Source organism: Phaethon lepturus, unplaced genomic scaffold (genome assembly GCF_000687285.1).
Source record: "Phaethon lepturus isolate BGI_N335 unplaced genomic scaffold, ASM68728v1 scaffold51968, whole genome shotgun sequence".
In the NCBI taxonomy this organism is placed as follows: domain Eukaryota; kingdom Metazoa; phylum Chordata; class Aves; order Phaethontiformes; family Phaethontidae; genus Phaethon; species Phaethon lepturus.
This window is the reverse complement of record NW_010556486.1, coordinates 1741-18740: the sequence shown is the minus strand read 5'-3', so window position 1 is coordinate 18740 and position 17000 is coordinate 1741. Positions and strand designations below refer to the sequence as shown.

Here is a 17000-nt window from a genome sequence, read left to right as displayed (position 1 = left end):
CCCCCAGTGGGAAAAGAAGGAGACACAATCACAGGTCACTGGCTACCACTCTAATGTATTACAAACTAACTAGACCATTAAGGTATCTTGCTGGTAAATTAGCTGAAATTATTGCTGATGTGCTTTTGTGTAATAGCTATTAAAATCTGCTAATGTTAAAAGCTTCGGTGGGAAAAAAAACAGCTAATTCTTAGTTTTTTTAATTTTCAAACTTACTTTTACAGGAATACCAGTAATTTCTATAGTGACCTTTTACTAAAACACGCAGTACGTCACGGTGTTTTTAACAGCCTCAGAACAAGCAAAGACTCAAGGTTTTCTGTGCAAATACGTGCATACGTACACGTGTGTGTGTATATATATATATATATATATATAAAAAAAAAGAGTGTGTGTGTGTTCAACTGTCTAGAATCAAACTGCTGGCTATAAAACGCTTGCCTTCTGTTTATGGCCAGGCTCACAGTCACACTCAGTACTGGAAAGTTGTCATTACCCAGCCATTGTTTTAGGCTTTTCACTTGGGAGCGTTCCCCCTGCCAGCAGAAGAACATTTTACTTCCTGTCACCAATTCCCTCTCGTAAGATTTCAGCTTACTGATGATGTGCTTCCTCCAGACTATCCAAGCAAAAGAAATGCAGCTGAGGGCTAACGGGCTCATTACGACGACAATGGGCGATGGTGAAATACCACTGTTTCTAAGTAAAGGTTCAGCTCACTTTACTGGCACCAAGGGTTAATCATAGCTACTGGACAACTGCACTGCCTGTCACTAACTTCTTGCATATCACCAGCAATCTATCTTGTATATGGCATAAAGACATATATTCCATTTTTTTTAACATACAGTTGTCCTCAACTGAGGAAAAATAAATAGCCAAGTACAAACCTCATGTCACTTCAGTAACATTATAGTTTTTTTCCTCCACTGAAGTCCCAGGAAGATGAATCATATTTTAGTGGGCAGGAGGCTCCAAAAAGTAACGTGGTTTTAACAGGGCATGGTTGACGCAAGCTGGACTGTAGCGCCCAGGACTCCCAGGCTCTGGAGAGAATGAGGTGGCATTGCTGTATTTTCCTGGACTTCCTGTTATGGGACTATTTCTTCCTGAACTAGAATATACTGCAGCATTTGGAAGGCTGGCAGCGACGGTTTGGGACTTGAATCTTGCCTTCAGTGCTGGACTTGGCCAACTGAAACAAACAAGTCATTTTGCATTTTGTTAAGAAAACTGCAGCGAGGAGAAAAGTAATTTCACTCGGCATCACTCGTAGGCCTTAGAAATAATGCACCAGCAGAGAAAAATCGTAACTGGTAAGAGGTTTGAGAAGACAGCGACAGCACAACGTATTGTATGTGAACATGTTGCCTCATCAGCGAGACGTCATTTGCTCCAAAATGGCCGTTAAGAAAAGAAACGGGTGCTTGTGAAGCACCTGGACAATTTTAGTCCAATGGCCCCGCTGGAAAATGGCATCAAGATCAAAGCTCACCTGATCCTCAGCACGATTTCCCCCCTCCTTTTGAAAAACAGTCTTGGTGTCTGGCTGCCACAGAAGTAGTGTATTTTTCGATATAGTCAGGGTCAGATTTTCTCCTTAAATCAGCAAGAACTAGGATCTAAAATGTCTTTGAAAGCAGAACCAAGTATTTCCTTTGTTAAATTGAAAAACCTTTCTGCAAAACCTTTCCTTTCTTAAGGAAGGCAGAACGACAAAAGGTTGATTCTAGCACATGTGAATCATTCGTTCTTTTACACGTGAGGCGATTTCTTAAGATGAGCCACTACAGAAAACATGGTACAAGCTGAAGATTTTTTGTAAGGTTTTCAAAAATAAATAAAAAACAACCCACCCCCCCAACTACGAAAGATACGCACACACACAACTTACTTAAAACCTTCTGAAAATATTTTTCTTCTGACAGACCTCCTGGTATCTGTATCACTAGGTCTGATTTTTGCAGTCAGAATCCCACATACCTAAACACAAAGTGATCTAGCATGTCTTTTCTTTGCCTTTGGCACAGGTAGCACTGCAAAATCGTGGAGGTTGACAGAGCAAGCCGTGGCACTATCAAATAATTACCGCAATTGTTTTTACTTATGTGATAGAACAGTGATTGCACCTAGAAATCTTCTGTTAAACTTTAGCACTTCAGGATGCTTTGGACCTTTCAGCCAGTGGAACAAGAATGAAAAAAGCCTAATAATTAGCCTCTTTCAAAAAATTAATCACAAAAATCAGGGAACAAGATAATTTGACTTTGAAAAATGAAGTGGTACGAGGACACCGTATCAGCCAGGTATATGAAAATATTTCCCTGTTTCTACTCCACTTTATATCACAGAAAAATCTTCATGAGCTTCATGTTTTTTCTAAAACTGTACTTGATGGCCCTGCTTCAGTGCACTACTTGAAATAAAGCAACAAAAGCAAGCTGCTTGCTTCCCCACACTGGGCAGCATCTCTCCTTCCACTTACCATCTGTACTCCTTTCAGCCCTGTCGCATGTTGTTTCAACTCTTCCCACAACATTTCTCCTGCTCCAATCTCTGCTGCCCTTCTCAGCTGCTGGTTCCCAACTCCTACTCTCAATTTTGTGGCAAAGCAAGCCAGTCAATTACATTTTAAAACTTCTCCCAAGCTCCGGCAGAGCTTTAAAGATTCTGTCTTTAAAGCAGGTTTTGAAAAATGGATGTTTAATACCTGTATTGAGAACTTCTTAGTGGAAACAGTTATCATAGTAAGTGGAATTTCACGCATTTAAGACAGTTAGAAGAAACAAAAGGAAGTCAGTACAGGTCATTTGATGGCTTTCTGTTCCTGCCCCCTTCCAATCTGTTGTGTGGCACTGGGTCATCTGTTTCTTTTCCAAGAACTTTATTGTGACTACGTATAAACTGGAGGCTGTCTAAGCAAGGTGTTCTGACCAACATCTGTCACAATGGAAATAAATCTTCACCTTAATACCATTACACCAGAAGCTGCCACTTGTGTAAAAACTGTCGCTTTGGGTCCCCAGAAGCAACAGCATTCAGAATAAAACATAAATGGCATAACATGCCTTCAGGCATCCCAACAAATGTGGTCTGCTTCCATTATTTGTCTAGCAAAACATGATGTTCTTTCTAAAAACTTAACACATGCCATCATTCACACTAACAATTCCCTTGGACTGGGGTAATAAAGGGTAAAAATAAAAATATGCCTGGAGATGCTAAATTCACTTTAATATCACACTGCACAACCTAAGTACCTCAGAGCAATACAACACCATTGCGCCGCTTCCACAACAGGGATGAATTAGCAGCTGACATCACAACAACCACTAAGACCAATGAAGGATCCAAGTACCAAGCAATGCATCGGCACACGGAGGCATTTGCCAACTGGAAAACGCTTACGCGCTCGGGACCTTCATCTTCTGCTTGCTTTGTCTAGATATGCTGAAGTTATTTGGAACTGCAGCGTAATGGAAGGAATTTGACTGCAGCACCAGTAAACTTTCCTTACTAGTAGACCCCAGCCAAAAACGCTTGGTGATTAATTTCAGCAACACACTAATAGTTAGTACAGTTGAATATTAAAATATTAATAAAACAAGGGTTTTGTGAGCAACAAGGCCTAAAATGCTAGCTATTCAAGCTGCTCTGCAGCTGACCTCCTAAAATTTTATTTCAACTCATCTGATGGAATTTGCAGAAATACCTTTGCCTGTCAGATGAAGAGTACGACTGCACTGCATGCTTCCATTTGTAAATCATCGGGTATTTCTGTGGATCAATCTCTACTGCTTCTATAGCTGCTAAGACGTCACTATCCAGCTTCGAGGGCTGCTCCCTAGAATAGAAACAGAACTAGATGAAAAGAGAACTACGTATTTGTTCAGGCAATAAAACATCCCAATTCCAAAGCATCTATTTTTGATACAAGCAAACAGATTGCCCATGCTCCTCCATAAACGTAGTTTCTCTATGAACTTTTTCCAGCAGGCGCACACATACATGACTGTCCATTATTACACAATAGTCTCATAAAATAGAAGTTTTGAAAATTTCATTTGAGGACATCCCAAAAATGTAGTAAACACTTTGTTAATCTAAGTCAGGCTCACCATGAAGTCATAAGCCTGACAGATGAATGGTAAATCACAAAAGTTAACTGATTTCAAAACAAGGACTTCTCCTTCCTTCTTTTTTAGATACAGTATTTAGGGAATTAGTTGCAAGAGAACTGTACGGCTACTGTACAGGCATTGAAGCACTTAGAGATGATCATTCAAGGCTGACTGCAAGAAGTGTTGCTTAGTATCACATAATCTCAACCTTGCTGTCAGTGATGATATAAAAAGCATCTTGTTTTGCATACATAGACCAAAGGACAAATTAAGCGTTAAAAAAAGACAATTCTTACCCAAGCAGGAATAACTTCTTAGAATTGTCATTTGTGGGTGAAGCCTTCAAAAGAAATTTCTGGGAAGAAAGTTCTTGACGTTGTTGCGCCTCATTAGTCTGAATTACAGACTCCATGGACAGTCTTTCCTTTTCTGACGGTATTTTGTGTTCTGTCCTTAACTTGGTCTCTCCAGGTTTACCTGTAACACTTGGCTCAGAAGAACTTGCCACTGAAACTGCATAGCAGGTCTTATCAAGATGGTCCTTGGATAGTCTCACCTGACTGGCTCCTTCAGCCAGAATTCTCTCACTCTCAGTTTTTTCAGTGATTTTTTTTGATTCTCCTGCAACCTCTTGTTCTTGGAATGACAGGCTTTCAAATTCTGACATTAAATTTGAAACGGGCGATACAAGGCATTGTTCTCCATCACGCAAATGCTTTCTGTCACTAATTATCCTTTCACTGGACACAGGATTACAAAATCCATTTTTGCTGGAAGAAGCTGCCTTTTCGTAGTGCCTCGGGTGACCTGACATTTCTATAATGTTTGCTGTGCGCTCCATTGACAAGATATCACACTCGGCGTCTCCAATAGCATCAATGCTAGGTTCTTTGGACACAACAGGTTGGCCGACATTCCGTGCTGCATTTTGTCTGTTTTTAATTTCTTCCAAGCTCATGTCATCATCATCCTCATCCAAAAATGCTCCAACAGAAATAGAATTGCAGCACTTTCTACTCTTGCCTGTAAACAATTTTAATAGGAGTAACACATAAAAAAACAGAACGCCGATCAAATAAAGTAGGAACAAACACACAGTCTTTATGCCTTATTCTGTTTATTGAATTCCTCTCTAATTTTATTTACGCAACAGCATGAACTAACCTAGCTAAAGCTACAAATGCAAAGTGACAACATTATGGCTGTATCTTTTTTGCAAATAACCTTTTATATCCTAGTCATCCGAGAACTGTATTTCCTACACTCCTCACTTCAATCATTAACCAACAACAAAGGATAAAGTCAGAATAAAGCAGAATAGGGTAGGAAAAATGTTATTAATATAGAATAGCTTAAGTTTTCATCTCTTCCAGAGCACAAAAGCTTATGACTAGTCCAATGGCTATCCTGCAGGGCCTTGTTAGCCCCAGGTTTACCCCAGTACCAGAGCCCCTTCAGATCTATAGTCACCCAGGAAAGGAGGAAGGAGCACAAGATTTGGGACTAGCACGTGCCTCCCATAAACACACGGCAAGCAGTGGTCTAAGAAAGTGTAAAAGCTTTCCTGGGTTTTGTTCAGTCTGTCACACTCTACTGTAAAGAATTATTCCTTTAAGAAGTTAGTTATTCTGTATCTGTGGATTACAAAATTCTGTACTCTAAGATGAACTCCCAAATGCTCTGAGTAAAAACATACTGAAGATAGAGGTTTTCTTATAGGAATTTCATTTGGGGGCTACAATCAAATAAAGTACTTTATATGAAAGATAGCAAACATCTAATGAGGTGTGTTCTAATTCTCCTACATTCACAGCATTGCTAGCTACTTTTTCAGTGCTATCATCAGACTGTTTGGATAACAGGTTAATAATAGAAAGCATAACAGGTGAATATTACTTCCCCTGGGCACCAAGCTTTTTCCCTCCCGCTTCTCCCTAGGTACATCCTGTTGTTTGTAGCATTTGCCCTTTTCCTTACCAGAAGGATGTGGAGTTTTATATCTATTGCAGGTTTCATTTTCCCCTGTTTCTTGCTGAGCCTTTTCGCTCATTTCCCGATGACTCAGGTACTCTTCTAATTTTCGCAACCCCTCCTGGGAAGACAGATCAACAAAACAGCCCAGAAATTCCCAGTATTCAACCCACGGGAACCCCAGTTCATGAGCTAACTCCCTGCAATAAATAAAATAAAACGAATCATTTGTGAAGACATAAATATTAGTTTTGACAATAACTTTTCTGAACACATTTTATCAGCTATTAATAAGAGTATAAACGTGCAACTAGGCAACACAATTCTGCAACGATCAACAGTCTGCAAAAGTGATATACACATCCTTAGCAAACATAGTACCATCTAATTTTCCAGAATATTTCTCAAATTTAATCTACTATTCTTAAAGTTAGCACCATAAATATTGCCATTTTTAAGCTGACTGTATCTAGACATCAGAGAGAGATGAATCCCCACTGATGCAGGCATAATTTGAATGATTCTCCATTCAATACCTTTTTCTACTTGGGAACAGGAGAAGGTAGGAGGAAGTGAGGGGGTATTTTCAAGAAAGAAATCTAATCATCTTTTAACAAAGTATGTTTTTTCCATATATTGCCGATACAAGATATTCTAGCAGCAAGGACACACACCACAACACACAGCTTTTATAAAGCAGAACATCTGCATTAGGATCTTTCCATTCTGCTATCTTTTTAACACTGCCTCAATTTTACAGAGAAAGTAGGCTATGCATAATTTTAGATCTTCTGACAATGTTTCAGAAAAGCATTCTATACATACCATCAATAATAGTTCAAATATCTTTTTCTTAATTTCCAAAGCTAAGAAAGCTAGCGCTCACATTTTTAGCTATTTTGTTTTACACAAAAATACAGTAAAAATCCAACTACAATATACTTCAGAAATATTTCTGCCGGTAACTTTTGCCTGAAGATAACAGTTCAGTAAGTAATTAACCATACTTTCAGCACAAGTCTTTTGCTTTTAATTGCTCTATTGCTGCTTTTTTACACTGATACTGTTTTAGATACCTTCCAACTCTTTCAACACCTCTCTCCAGATCAGATTTCCTGACATTGTGAAAGAAGCCAGCTCTCTCTCGAGGTGGAGTCTTCCAAAGCCTGCGAAATTCTTCGGCCTTTAAAAAACAGAGGTAATTTTTAAAAAGTAGCCCGCACAATATGAAGATAGCTGGGTGTTGGCTAAACGTCTGCCTGTAAGTCTAGAAGACATTTAGCTGTTTTCTGTCTACACGTAAACAACTCCACTTCTGCCGCAAGTATTGCTCAACTCTAGCTATGAAGAATCTCATACTGGATCTAAAGTTACTCCTCCCATTATTACTGGTTACTTTGATCTCGTAACTGCTTATTAAAAGAGTAAGGGCCATAATGTATAACCACCTTAAAGTTAACTATAGGTACTAAATCTGCCTGGTTTTAATTTGTGTGCAGCAGGAAACACGTCTTAGAATTTTCCCATGCCATTATAATTTCATTTAATGATAAATATTCTCTTGGTCTCTTTTCCAGGAGGCAAAGGCGATATTTTTATATGTATATATTTGATTATGTGGACTTGCTACATTATTAGAATATATTCTTGCTGTTTATTCTGAAGTTTGAATTTGAAATGCTGAAGGGAGTAAACTAATGGATTTTTGTAAAATCCCAAACTTTATCTTTATGTGACAAAAATCAGCAACAATGACTGAGAATTGTATTCAGACATTAAAAGTATCTGTCAGTAATCAAATTATGCATTGTTTAATCCCTAGGTAAAGGCAAAATTTTTCAGGTGAACAGAAAATTGATCAATGAGTATATTTAGAAGAAAAAGCATTAAGCATTTTGGTAAAACTCAGTTCTGGTAGAATTCAAGCATTAAATGACATTAAATGACATTAAAGTCCTCAACTGTATTTTTTCACTATTTCTAAAGCCGTCATACTTCCAACATGTTCATATTAAACACATGAGTCAAAGAAATGCCTAGAAACTTACAATACCTTTAAACTGGTATCTAAGTATTCCTCCTGAAAACTAAAGACTTTGCTTTTCTACTATACAATTAATACTTTTCCCAAACTATCCCAACATCTACTACTTGGTCATCAGTTTTTCCATTTAGAAAAAAATATTAATGTTAATTCAACAAGCAGAGGTGATAAACTGCTACTAACATCCCGTGTCGACTTCTAGAAATCAGATAAAGGTATAGTTAAGATTTTTTAAAATGGATTCATAAACACATTGAAAGGCTTGTTTCAGATTAGAAAGTTAGAGCAATTATCTGTTAAGACAATGAAAGGTTTGTCGGAGAGTGCTCTTTCAATAGATTCCAATAGGAAAAAGAAAAGAAAAACTTTCTTTTGACTGAACTTCCACTCTTCTTATTTACACCACACTTCTCTGTTTTCAGCAATAAAAAAACAGAACTTTCTGTGATACTCCTTCTCTACAAAGGAAGATCCGTCTCTTCAAGAAAAAGAGAGCCAGAACCTGTAACAGGAGCAAGCTACAGCACACAATGAACCATGGGTGGATCTTCTAATGGGTCTTTATTAAAAAAAGGGAAAAAATAGGCATTAAAGTCATATGAAGTTCTCTCCTTACCTTTGAGGGGCTCATGGGGCCTGCGAAAGCTCTTATCGACAATACTGGATCTTTGGGGCTGCCAGTGTATTTAGATAAAGGCCTCTGGGGGCTATCATCTGTCTGATCGGGTGACCATGGGGCACCAATTACAGGAGCTGAGGAATTGTCTTCTGCTCTCAAGAGTGGTACGTAGTATCGACCTAAAATAAATAAAACAAATCTTTCTTAAGAAGTTTATGTTACATTATCCTGCTGCTTCTTCCTAGAATGTCAGTACACCTGTACACTTAACCATCTGACTATATTTCCTTAGTAAAACTACTTGTAATTCAAACTCACTCTTTCGATATTTTTTGCCTGCTTACAGATTCTATTCTTCTCTCTCAAATACAAAAATACCTGCACTGATACATATGTCCCTTCCCTAAACGTCTTCAACAAATTTCAAAACCTCCTTCTGCAAATGCCTAAGCCCACATGTGACAAACCAGTGAAAAGTTCTATGTCAAAGAAATTACACGACTCCCCAGCGTGACAAATAAACCTCTTGCTCTGTAAAGGTCTTTTGTTTGCTTTTAGATTTAACTTCTGCTTTAGGCTCACTGAATAAAATAAGGGCCATGCCTACATTACAGAGCTATGAGGATAACCTTGTGATCCATACTGATCCATACAGTAAGAGCTTTGACCATGTAATTTAAAAGACAAGAAGTTTTCTGTTCCTTGTCAGTTTTAGAGTTTCTCTTTGGTTTTCACAGCACTTGAATGCTACAGAAGGCAACAGAATAGAAGACAGCAAAGAGCCAAAACACATGCCCGATACAGCATAAAACTCTGAATACAGACCTTTCAAATACTCTCTCAGTTTTTCTTTCAATTCTGCAGATTTATTCTTGCTTCTTTCACAAACTACCTGTTAATATAATTTTAGTTGTTTGTTAGTAAAGTGTAAGACACGCATCTCAAATCAACTACAGTGTGTGTTCTTTTTGAATAGTCACATTACTGGTCTCTACCCATCTCATCCAGTACTTTTAATTCCTAGTAAAACAAACCACTAAAATACATCCACATCCATAACATGGATATTGTAAAGAAAAGGCAGTGAATCATAAAGTCTAGAACTTTTCCTCAGGCACAATCAACATAAAATATTGTTAATGTTACCAAAGATTTACACTCTAATCATGACACTAGTATCCGACTACAAGCCTTCTACCTACAGCAGTCAGTAAATGTTTGAACTTGAAAAATACTGATTAGGCATAACACTTTCGGGTTTCTTGTGGACAGAGAGACTTACTTCCGCTGGAGTTTGATCATACTTGTTTCTTGGGTTTTTTACAATAGCTGGGTGTGAGGTAAGCACATTAACAACATCCAAATTCCCAAACTTGCAGGCAAAATGCAAGGGAGTATCAAATCCCTGCAGTGGGAAAAAGGGAAAATTCACATGCATTTGGAAACATGGTAAAGTCAATCCCACGTATTATATTTTGAGACTGGGAAAAGTAAACAAATGTCATGACCAATTATCAGGGCTCTTAATAGACCTTTTCCAACCATACTGTAGAATAATAATTATTAAAATGCACAAAACTCGTTAATAGCTCATTTTGCTAGAAGTATCCCCTTCTATTGTTTTGCCTTCTCCCTTACACATCCTTAACACCTTCCAATTGTTTCCACAATAATAAGAAACTCCAAACGTTCAAATATTACCATTTTATCTGGTGTATTAAGGTAAAGGTCAACAATATATTGGATGCGATTCTTCAACATTGTATCATTATCATCTGGATACATAAGCCGCATAAATTCAGGATTTTCCAAAGTGTCCAGTAGTAACTGGCAGATACCGGATTGATTCTCCTTGGCAGCAACATGCATGACATTGTACCTACACCCTTCCTGAAAAAAGAAAGACAAACATAAGAATGAACTGAAATCTAAACAGCTTTCTTACACCCATATGCTTAACTGATTCAACTGTGAAAATACAAAGGTTCCCACACCAAGTCTTATATTTAGATTTTTGTTTCTTAATATTTTATTAGGAAAAGATGTTTAGAAAACAATATGTAAACATGCAGAACTGCAGTAAATTATACGATAAAGACTTACACATCTTTATACCCACGTTATTCTTACACTCAGCTATAGTCTTTTTTTACATATAGGGCAAAAATGTGGTAAAGAAGGTCTGTTAAGGTATCACATAATAAAAGGAGATAGGAGGTTCAGTGTATAAAAAAAGCAGGAAAATATCTGTGTATATCTATATATGTAAAACTCAGTTTGCTGTAATGTATTACATACAAGATTTCAACAACTTCACAAAGCTGCTCTGATAGAAGTCATTTGTTAAGGTAAGATTGCCAGCGTCTGCTAAATGGTACCTTACACACGGATTTTAGATGCAGAGCACGTTCTGAAATTTAACGGTGGTGCCTAGGTAAGCAGTGCTGTAGGAACACCTAGTTACAGCCTAGGCACTACCCCGTTCCTTAAAACCATTCTATTTAAAAAAGACTGGAATTATTTGGAGGAGATTAATACTTTAGACAAGACTATTCTTTCACTGCTGGATAAAACTGTTCTTCCCCTAAAGAACTGCATACTCAGTTTCTTTACTCTAGCTCTTCTGGAGCAAAGCGAGCTCTCAGCTATGATGGGTGACTTATGCAAGACAGACAACTGCCATGCTTCTCTTAGCTTTCAGCTACTATCAACGAACACTGAGAAACTTTGCCCTGGTGGAAACAAGGTATCTTGCAGGAAGAGTAGGAAACAACATTCCTTCCAGTTCTGCTTATCAGGCCTCAAAGCTAAATCACTAAACCAGAACTTGGATTTTTTTTTTTTTTTTTTTACCTGCACAACTGTTGGATTGTCTCCCGACCCAATCAGATAGCGAGGGTTACTCCAGATAAGTTCTGAAAATGTTGCTATATCTCCTTTCTCGACCGCTTTCCGAAGTTTAGCGGTAAGATCTTGAGTACGTGGACTTTTGTAACTGTTGGCTCTCTCCTTATTAGCAGTTTCGGTCTCAGAGGAGCATAAGCCATCTGTCAAAACACAAGTAACATGTTTCTAGATACATTCTTTTCAGTGATCATTATTTTCATACCCAGACCATGAAAATAAGCTTTTAATCTAAAATACGTATTAACTTTGCATCTTTAATGTACAGGAATAAAAAAAATGAAGTCAATAACAAGACATTTAAAAAATACTAGTAGTTAGTAGGGAAGGAGGAGAATATGACTTAATCCTCTTGTAAAACTGTTTCAGATTTTAATACGAATGGGTAAATTTTTATAATTACCAATCTACTTCCATCCAAACTTAAAAGCAAAATTCAAAAATAAGTAAGAATTTTCTGAATATTAAAATTGTTTTTGCAGTTCCGTCACTACCAAGTCCCTTTAATCTACTAACTGGGAACACTGTGAAATATGATCATTTTACTTCTGAACTTACAAACTTACTTAACAGTTACATACAGTTTTAATATACTATGCAATTTTATCGGCATTTTATTAATCCTGAAAATCCTGAAGTCCACGAGTAAAATCAAATCCTACCAAATATAACCATAGATTACTAAGCAATGTATCTATCCAGGCCAGTATGAACATTTCAGTTTTAGAAGAAGAGCAACATTTTTCAGCGTAAAATTCATGCGAACCAGAGCAATGACAATTGCTTTTAAATGTAACCACTTCACTTTATCATAACATAGACCATAGAAACGATACACTAAAGGCCAAACCTTGTATTTTAAAACACAAAAAGCAGTCTTTCCATAGATTCCTGGGGCTCCAATTTACTTTTGCGGTAATTCCTTACAAAAGAAATGGCAGGATTCCAACACACTCTACTTCCTTTTTTATTTCTGTACACAAACTTTGGTGGTCCTTTCTTGGAAAAGCATCAATTAACTTTAAGGATGATTCCTCCAGTGACAGTATCGCTTCATGTAGAAGTAAAACCAGATTGAAATTAAAAAATTAAAATATGCTTTTTATTGCCTGTTTCTAATTTATTTCACAGAAAAAATGTAATTAAATACTGGTTGCCAGATCTATTTATACAGTAATTTTATTTGGCGAGTAAGCTCTGGAGCTGTGATCTAACATTTCTTTCCAGCTTACCTTAAATACCACTCTACGGCGACTTTAATGTATTAAGATGCTTCACCCTTTGAAATTTTTTCTGTTATTAGTATATTGGTTATGAAGTTGTTGCTTCTTCTCTCATAAAAAAATTAACAGACTACATGTATATTGCACATACTGTGCAACGATGAACACCCTCACTTACCTCTGTTAAATGATCCCATTTTCACTGGAGACAAACATAAAGAGGACTTGCTTGGAGATGGGAAATAATCACAGATTCCTTTAGCAAATTTCTCAGCATCCTCTCTGTTTGAAAAAGCTTTAAAACGGGAACCCTTAATCATCTTAACAGCTTGGAGAGCTTCCTTTTTATCTTCATAAACATGTATTCTCTCTGCAACAAAGTACAATCAAAGCTGTTATTTCAATAATCTCAGACTTGTTCCTAGAAATAGATTACAAAGTTCTCAAGACTATCCTTCCAGCTTTGGTCTCTGTTTCTCCACCAAACATGGCATAAGAATCAAAAGTTCTTTTAAATTTTCCCTCTCGGAAACAGAGTAGAAGAATTTTACACACTCCAGCTAATATCAGGTGATACGTGTACAGTGTTTGGCCATTTGTATCAATCAGTATCATAACATCTTTTTTAATAGGCGGGCCAGCTTCAACAAGCGAGTATTTCACATCCAGACTGAAAAGCTAACTCAGGGCTTATTCACCCTGCGTTACTTTCCATGGTCTTGTTCAGAAAGGTCAAAGATGTGAGCCATGGACTGTCACAACTTTGAGACCTCTACACAGAACCTTAGATACTAATCAAGTCCTTCTCCTTCCTCCCCTTTTGCATTATCGTTAATTTGTTCAATTCAGATATCACAAAGGTAACTGAATATCCTTTTTCTGAGAAAGAACACTTAGTACTGTCTCAGAGTAAATGATCCTTTATGCACTACTGTAATCCTGCCACTAGGTAATTTAATAATTCCTTACTGCAGTATTCATCAATAAAATGTGAAGAATGACCAATGCTTCTAGATACCAGTCAGCATTAAGATAGAAAGGAAAACAGGAAATCTGTTAGACCATTTAAACTTCAACCGACGACAGTACAAATAGTTTGTGATTGTTTATTTGTAGGATTACTTTTTTTATTCTTGAGAGGGATGAATTCTAAAGGCACAGGATGGGTATGACAGTAGTAGTAGGAAATAATTTTCTTCATCTGAGCTACACCTAGTAGAGGATCCTCATGTGTATCAACTATTGCGGCAGAACAGCGGGGATGTCTTGTGACTGTGTTCCCCTGCCTCAAAAGATCTAATAAACGCTATTCACAGAAACAAAAAAATACTTCAAGCAATGCTTCAAATATTAATACAGTGGTGTTCATATCACCTGCTATATAGGAAAAGATGTACTTAGACATGACTGTAAAGTGCTTATCATTGGAAATAAAGGAATGAATATTTACCATTCCTTGCTAAAATGTCATCATAAACTGGACAAACACCATAGAATAGTGGAGGATCTCTGGACGGTGTCAGAGTACCAATCTGTGAATCAGCACATCCTGCTCCACAGATCGCAGCTGAACAGTTCATGTGCATCACAGCATCTTCTTCTGGAGGGTTCAGACCTACACAGTACCCAAAGTCTGCCTCTTCAGAGACACTTCTCTCACTGTTGTGATTCACTGCCGCAGTTTTCAAAGCCTTTTGTGCTTCTGTCCAGCCACTATCAGATGGGACATTTCTAGCAGCCTCCTCTGACAGAGCAGATCCTTTTTCCTCCAACACTCCTTGCTGCTCCAACAATGCCTGAGCCAATTTTTTTTCAAAAATAAACCTAGTAGTTGAGGTAATGGGCCCACATTTCAGTCCTGCTCTTACAATTTCTTCTCTAAGCTCATCAGGGGTGAGCTGCTTCAATCGGGATAATATTGCATCCATTGTTATTTCACCTATAGGAAAGGCAAAAAAAGAAGAGATAAACCGTAAAGAACAACACAACTTTTTTCTTCTATTTAAATGCTGTATTAAAGCCAAGGAAAAAAGTGTCTCATAACTTTTGGGATTCTGAAGAGATTATCGCAGTTGCAGAGAAGTCAAAGTATTTTTCAACCCAACACATTAAAAACGTTTTTAATATATCAGACTTATACCAAGAATTTATTTCCTCTCCTCTCACAACTACTTGAAAGAGTATTTACAGCTTACATTTCATTCTCATTTGTCCTTTTCAAATTTCTTTTGGGATAAAAATTCAATCCAGAATATTTATGCATGAACATTTATGACAGGCTAAAAAATATTTGATTCCTGCCAAGAAAGGAACAATCTGTGTATGCAATGGAACACAAAAACATGACAACTAGTCAGCCCCAGTAAGAGATCCTGGTTAGGCAGCACGTCCAGCTAAAAGCACAGCACTATTTCTATTATTTCCATACGAATTTCTAGCTGACAAAAGTGTAAGGTGTTAAGTTTGATGCAGCAACCAGGGTAGTCTATCTCTGGCCATGATGCAAGGCTGGAACTATTTACACATGCTGTTTCCCAGCCTGTATTTGGACAGAAAAGAGCCAGAAGACAAGAACAGCTGATCTTTTCAGGTCTCCTTCTCCAGAAAAGAGCAGGAACTGGAAGAATTTCTCCATTTCCAAAGGAAAATCCTTCTACCTGGTGTGATACTACAAGTCCCCCAGGTCACTTCCCTCCATGTAATCCACACACAGCTTCTGCATGGTCAGCAAGCAGATACTAAAGCCAAGATGATGCCAATACAAATTTCTTGCTGTGAAAAACACAACTGAAAAATACAGCATTTGGGCAGCTCAAGAACGTAAGAATCTTTAAAGTTATTTCATCAGCTACTGCATCTATGTATCTTCACAAAGGCTGTGACTTTCTCCCGCTGTACGCTACTTAGGACAGTTTTAGGATAGAAATTATTGGCTATCAGATTCCTTCAGCTTGCTTTCACTCCCTCCTTAAATCAACCTCTCCTTTGCTGTCTAGCCATTTTGTGTCTTACAGTGGTTTGGATAGGTGTGTATGGCATTTTAGTACTTCATTTTCAATTCCAGGTTTCATCCTCAGTTTATGAAACCTAAGACTACCGGATCACACATTTGCAGTTTTTCCACATGAATTGATTTCTATTTTTTTAAATTGTACTATATTTGGAATAACGTGACTCCTAATCTTACTCCATTAGAGACAAAGCAATCTCCGAGGTATGAAGTCAGCATTAGCTGCAATTTTAAGTTAAATCTCCTCAAAAGAGCATTTATGGACGTACGTGGCTGTACGAGAAATATCCACAATTTATGAGCTCTCCTACTTTATCCTCAGGCTGCACAAGCAGTCCTTAATATGAGTCAGAACATCACTCCAATGGGCAAGAACCTTTGTCTGGAAAACTAATGTGAGGCTTGAATGCTGAATGGCTGCACCTTAACATAGGAGGGATGCAGCAGTGCTCTAAATACTGTATCCTAGTAAGTTGATTATTCTTTTGTCTGAGTGTACAAACTCAGAATTCCAATACTGCATCTTCACCACAGAACTGCAGTATAGTCAAACTCCCTTCTTTTTCCACAAGTATTGCAAATAGTAGCATTGCAAAATACACCAACAAAACAGACATCACAATTTTGCTTTTTAAATTTTAAAATTACCCAAGGATTAAGGTGGTAAAGAACCAAGCTTCTAATATATTTTAAAAAAACCAAACGTACACAGCAGTCTTCATAATTTTTAGCAAAACTCAGTATTGACAAGTAAAAATTTCACTGAAATCTGACCTCTAAATTATTAAATTTCTAATACTAGGAAACACTGTGGAAAAAGATGTTAATGCCAAACTTTAAGTAGGTTTTCAAATATTATTACAGCTTGATAGTCACATGAGTTTGAGGGCTGTTTTCTTTGAGGGCCATTTCCTTTTAGAGTTGCTTTTTTTTTTTTTTGAATGTCCGATTTTAAAGATCTTGTGGTTAGAGAACATACCTCAGTCCCAGAATATTTCACAAATATTAACTAGAACCTCACTGAAACTGCAAGAAATGACAGTATTTCAACTTAAAAAAAAAAAAACAAACCCAATGGCAAAGCCACAGCTGATGCTGCTGAGCTACA

At 37.4% G+C, this 17000-nt stretch overlaps 1 protein-coding gene across 1 annotated transcript; it reads right to left on the bottom strand.

Moving 5' to 3' along the window:
* Positions 1-957: 957 nt before the first annotated feature.
* ANKLE2 (ankyrin repeat and LEM domain containing 2) lies at positions 958-14810 on the bottom strand. Its single transcript, XM_010292480.1, has 12 exons — positions 14333-14810; positions 13061-13252; positions 11609-11802; positions 10457-10645; positions 10038-10160; positions 9581-9647; positions 8753-8934; positions 7169-7275; positions 6099-6292; positions 4418-5144; positions 3713-3844; positions 958-1195 (listed from the first exon to the last, which is right to left on the bottom strand). Exons 1-12 carry the CDS (start codon positions 14808-14810, stop codon positions 958-960), a joined length of 2823 nt encoding a protein of 940 aa, XP_010290782.1.
* Positions 14811-17000: the final 2190 nt, after the last annotated feature.

Coding starts and splice junctions, on each gene's coding strand:
- ANKLE2 (XM_010292480.1), bottom strand. CDS start 14,810: ATGGATGCAATATTATCCCGATTGAAGCAGCTCACCCCTGATGAGCTT. Junction 6,293..7,168: donor GGTGTTGAAAGAGTTGGAAG/GTATCTAAAACA, acceptor TATTTATTGCAG/GGAGTTAGCTCATGAACTGG. Junction 3,845..4,417: donor AAGAAGTTATTCCTGCTTGG/GTAAGAATTGTC, acceptor TTTCTATTCTAG/GGAGCAGCCCTCGAAGCTGG.